The 5,501-nt window shown below is 37.3% G+C and overlaps 1 protein-coding gene across 1 annotated transcript; it reads right to left on the bottom strand.

The window, feature by feature from the left end:
- Nucleotides 1-1,570: 1,570 nt before the first annotated feature.
- On the bottom strand, nt 1,571-2,762 carry LOC145483322 (uncharacterized). Its single transcript, XM_081461820.1, has 2 exons — nt 2,611-2,762; nt 1,571-2,486 (listed from the first exon to the last, which is right to left on the bottom strand). The coding sequence occupies exons 1-2, from the start codon at nt 2,629-2,631 to the stop codon at nt 2,109-2,111; spliced, it is 399 nt and encodes a 132-aa protein (XP_081317946.1). The 5' UTR covers nt 2,632-2,762; the 3' UTR covers nt 1,571-2,108.
- Nucleotides 2,763-5,501: the final 2,739 nt, after the last annotated feature.

Genomic DNA, 5,501 nt, shown 5'->3' with positions numbered 1-5,501 from the left:
TATGAGAAAAATATGTAAAATTAAATTTTTAAAAATTAAATCAAACAAAAATAAACTGGTATCAGCTCGGAAAATAAAAACAAAACAAAACCGCAACAACAACAACAAAAACAAGAAAACAAGAGAAAAAGAAAGAAAAATGAAAGTGACTCCAATAGGTGAAGGCTAGCAACTAAGAAGAGTACCATTCCTTCCAGTCGTTCGCCGTCAGTTTAATCGCGTGACTGTCCCTTATTCCTAGACTGGATTTCATTCTTCGCAGAAAACCAAGGTGGTGGCGCTCGAGCTCCTTAATCAGACCTAAAAATATGGGTACACGAGTATTCAGTTCATTACGTCAATACAAGGATATGCGTATACACGATTTCTTCTGAAGAAATAGTTTCTCCACGAGATAGAAATAGAAACTCTTCGGCATTGAGTTTCTTGTCTAAACTAGTTCGGACTGCTCGAGCTCTGATGACAGTGTAAACAAATACAAACACAAAATTTAAAAACATTTGGCGACGCGCGCGCTGTCTTGCTGGGTTGCTGGTCAAACTTTATTGTCTCAAGAAATATTTGTTACAAGTGTTGGCGATCTGAAATTGAATTCTAAGTGTCGCCAACAGTTCAAAGGCATTTCCTGGAAAATGTTTTGTCCAGTGCAAGTTAACACTTAATTAATTAAAAACAATTTTACCGCAGGCTATAATCTATTCATCGCTAGTTCAACTTCACGTGCAGATCGTTATCTGACATTCGATCAAACTTAGTTTTCTATCGAGCCATTCGAACACGAAACTGGGGATGATAAATAGCAACGTGAAGACGGAACAGTGACAAAACCATGGCTACTGACTTAACAAGCAACTGTATGATGCTCAGACGAACACTTCAGATGTTGAAGGAATCAGGGATCAAAAAAGGAGACCCAATGGAGTGCTGTAAAGTGACGTGACGCATTTGGCGGGAAAGAAGAGGAGCCTGCGCCCATTGTAGTCAGTTGAATGAATACCCAACGCTCCCTAGCCCTCCCCTACCGACTTCCCTATTCCCAATAATATCTTTTCATATTTCGAGCTCATACCAGTTTAGTTTTGTTTATTTCAGTTTTAAAAATTTAATTTTACATATTTTTCTCATAATTATCAGAACTATTCGATGTTCCGGAATGTTCCAGAATCTTCCATGTTCCTGGCTTTATCGACGGCAGGATAATATCGGCCATGTAGCGCTGTTTACCTTCAATACTTCTCGTTGAAACGCTTCTCAGTTGTAACAATCAATATTGTTGTGTATTAATTTTGAATTGTTTTATTGTTAACAACAAAGGTGGCAACAGAAAAAGAAAGTTGTATTCCGTGACTATCTGATAATTAAATTAGTTCTTGTTCATCGGTAATAAGAAAATTTGCGTTTTAAGAAAAAACAAAAACGTTTCTCTTCCATTTCTTCGTCAGATGTTTAACTTTCTTTTATTTATCCCCCAAAAAAGCACATCTTCGTGTGTTTTGGAGAGAACAAGGGTTTCGTGTTACATACCTTTGCGAGGAAAACGAAACTATCAAGTTACAAAGTCGGCACGAAGAGCTAAATTGTCACGTTTGTTCAACGTATTATTGAATTTAAAATGAACGTAAAAGCACCAGAGCAAAATTTAAAAGATTTCGTGCCAAACAGTAATTGTACGTTATTTTTGGACCTTGAATGAAAATACAACCTTGAAACATACACACTGCTAAGGGGAAAAGCCCCAGCAGACTACCCAGGTAGATACAAACCGGAAGTGAACCGAGCAGGCGTGAGTACTTATGGGACTACCGTGTCAGAGCTATCAATTGCACTCTACACTATCTGACATTGTCTCACTAGTGTCGATTGTCGGTTAGCCAGCAGATTTGACCGACTTTTTATATCAACATTTAACCTGGGAAAACTTCAGGCTGATTCTAATGACAAATGTATTTGGGGTTACAAGGCATGATCTTCATTCACTTTATTTATTTCAGTTTTCTATTTAGTTACATCTTACAAACAATGTTATTTTACGTCAGTCTCATAATTATAGCCCTGATCCGTAATTCGTCTTATCAATTCGACAATATTATCCTGCCTGTACAACCAACTTATTCGCCTGACTCGACACACTCAATACACCTTTTACATCTGCAGTGATCTTTGCACTCGGAAACAACTGGACCAGTTCCTTTTGTGGTACATGATAGACTTTCTGTTGTGCCAGGCTTACGGCATGTGTTCCTTTTTTCTCTGAGGTTGCTCATAATTCCTTGTAGCGGGAAGTCGTCATAGGTTGCCGTGTCTTCTGTTTGGCTATATTCTGGACGAAGGTTTTCCTCGTTCAGGATAATTTCGTCCTCTTCCGGATCGGTAGAAAAGGACCCTATGACATCATGCTCGTCTCCAGACCTCTTATCAAGTGCGCCAACGGAGGACGAAGCCCTCACAAGCAGGCAAAACATGAAGAGAACTGTAAACGTACTGGGCTGTAAGGTAGAAAAGGACAAAGAGTACATTAAGTATATACACTAAAGATTTAATATGCATAACTTCGTTTGCAACTGGTGCTGAACAATAAAAGATGAATTAAGGGGTTTAGATATAATTTACCTTTAAAGCTGTTAAGTACATTGCAGAGTCGACAAGTCCCTTGAAAAATACTCTGCTTTAACTGTACGCAAGGTGGAAATAAGGCAACTGATCCTCGGGTTAACGGCGTTTTATTTATGCTGTGAATGCTATTGTGCATCAAATTTAGCCACTTCAGCTGCATTTGAAAGGGAAATTTTATACACTGACGCTTATTGGCTCCTTCTAATTAAAAACCAGATGTGCAGAGTTTACCTATTAATTCATTCTGCAGTTAATGTGTCCGTAGGCGAGATCATGACAATCGTTGTAGTTTGAAAACTATTGATAGATTCAGCGACTTAACTTACTTGTAACTTTATTTTAGGTTGGGGAACAACAGTAACAAAGTAATTTTACTGGTCAAGTTATATTATAATTTGCAAAGTGGGTGTAATATAATTATTACTGACGGGCTTAGGAAAACACGCCTCCTCAAGAGGAACTTCTCATATTCACGCCTGTTTAGTTTATTCTAGTGTTAAGTCAGAATTACGAGCTGTATTCTTGGTAACTGTAAGAAGTGATTTGGTCAAAATAAAGCATTTCATGGAATAGTACTAACAGCATGCGCGTAAAGACCATGCTAAAATTACTTTCTTTTTGCGAGGCCTCCCTGGCGTCGCTGGCCGGTGTCAAAAGGTAGGCGTTTCTTGATGAAAAGACAGACAGGTAGGACGTGCGCTTGTTATGATAGGGTTACCATGTCTCTCCCACGCAAATACACAGGAAGGGAACACTATTTATGGAGCATGAATTATGTAGTTATTAGTGGGAGTTATTTGTTTTAACTGTAGAGAAATTAGGCCATAATACTAATGTTCATTAGCAAATTGGTTCTCTTTTTAATTTTGCAAAGGTTTTTTATTTTTTTCATTTTGACTTGAATCACTTGAATCGGCAAATAATAAGAAAGTTTTAGAAATTATGTAATTGATTCAAGCTTCCGGTTACTAAAATACTTTTCAAGTTCCTTGCTAGTTACGGCTTTTTTCAAATACAGCTCGCCTTGTTACCTCATTAAAATCGCCAGCAACAGGAAACTCAAGTTATATTAGCCACACCGATTAGATGGTGATCTGACAGTTTACTTTTAAACAATGATCATCTGCTTTTAATATATGTTAATGTCATCCTTGACGAGATTAACGACTGTCCCAACTCCAAACAGTCTTTAAAAAAGACGTAAAATACAAATAATGCGAGTCTTTAATTCATTCAATTGACCACTCTTGCTACCAAATGTGGTAAAGGAACTTGTTCTTTCTACGTTTGCCCTGCCCTTATAATGGGATAAATGACATTCTTATTACGTTTACACTGTGAGTCAATATGTACTTCAATTCATGTCACCCTTGGTAAAATTGCACGGAACTTGCCGAAGCATACGGAATCGCGATAAAAAATATACTCATGAGAAAGAGATGACAAGAGAGATTAGACCTTATTCAACACCCCCCTGAGGGGGTTTTTGGTGATCAGTAGAAATTATGTTAACTAAAATAAATTAATGTATATGTAAAACGATGCATAAAAGGGAGAAAATTAATAACTAAATGAACAATTCAGTTTATCAAAGTTCAAAGAAACTGGAAATGAAGAAAAAATAATGCATATATTGTTATACCAGGGTATTTGACAGCTTAAAAAACAGACATAACTTTTAATTGCGCACAGATCGTATGGATTTGTAGCTTTTAAGTGTGTTAAGCTGGCCACAGCCCGCTTCATTTTGTTTGCGTCCTGACAATTATATTAAGTTTATTCGACTGAAAACAAAACTAAACCGCAGGTGTGTATATTTCCAAAACAAGAAGTTCCTCCCTCGCTGATGGAAACTCTATTCTCATTTACCATCATATTCCCTCGCTGTGTTCTGTACTGATAGAGGGTAACATTTTTATTCCAGTTTTGCCAATTGCTTTAACGCTGACATCTCAAAACCCCCATATTAAGTAAACACCCAAACCTTCCAGCTGCTCTACAGCGGAACTCCTGTGCGCCGAAGGCGCGCGAACGGAGAGATCGAAAAGCTGCAGTACATAGCATGCCATGCAGGACAAAGCACTGAGCTTCGAAATTCAATCAAAGGTCCAAACGCGAATTCAAACCTAACAAAACAATCACAAAACAATTTATGGTATTTCTAGGTAGCTGAATAGTTGTATCCCAGGACAATAGCTAGTAAAAAGTTTGCCAAGTAAACAAGCAAGCCCAGGTACTTGCCTCAGTCATTTTTTTGTTATTCGTTTTTGTCGTTTATAGTCGTCATAACATCAACCCTATCTCCCGCTCATCAATGAACCATCCACGTAAACACCACATATTTCCACTCATCAGTAGTGCAAAAACATCATTCATCGTGTCGAGGTACTGAGTATATCACAATTCAAAATTATATTTTGATTTGAAACTAAGTTAGCGAGCTTAATCAGAGAAATACAAGTTTTAATCTTTTTTTGGGCGCACAATAGTAACAAAAATATACACATTAGTCATATAAGGCTTAGTAAACGAGACAGCTTCACTTTCGGACAATGCTTAAACAGGCACTTACAGGACACAACGAGAACATGACGCACCAACAATAAACTAATTGTGATGTTATTTTAATTATGTTTGAATCGCGCACAGAGTTCACAGCTGGATATTATTTTCGGCTAACGTTCTTTTCCCTTAGTTATCAAGCGTGCAAAAACAGCTCAGTTCAACCTCTGGAATGTGATCTGACTAGCTCAGGTAGATAGCCTCTCACTGGAAAAGTTGAAAATTTACATGGACATGTCAATTTTAATTTACAGGATATAAATCTTGATTTACATTTTTTGTAAATTACAATTTACATGTTAGGGTTTTGTAAAATAAAATTACAG

Source organism: Orbicella franksi, chromosome 1 (genome assembly GCF_964199315.1).
Source record: "Orbicella franksi chromosome 1, jaOrbFran1.1, whole genome shotgun sequence".
Taxonomy (NCBI): domain Eukaryota; kingdom Metazoa; phylum Cnidaria; class Anthozoa; order Scleractinia; family Merulinidae; genus Orbicella; species Orbicella franksi.
Note: the sequence above shows the minus strand (reverse complement) of the source record. Positions and strands in the feature narration are given on the sequence as shown.

Coding starts and splice junctions, on each gene's coding strand:
- LOC145483322 (XM_081461820.1), bottom strand. CDS start 2,631: ATGTACTTAACAGCTTTAAAG. Junction 2,487..2,610: donor TGTACTTAACAGCTTTAAAG/GTAAATTATATC, acceptor TCTACCTTACAG/CCCAGTACGTTTACAGTTCT.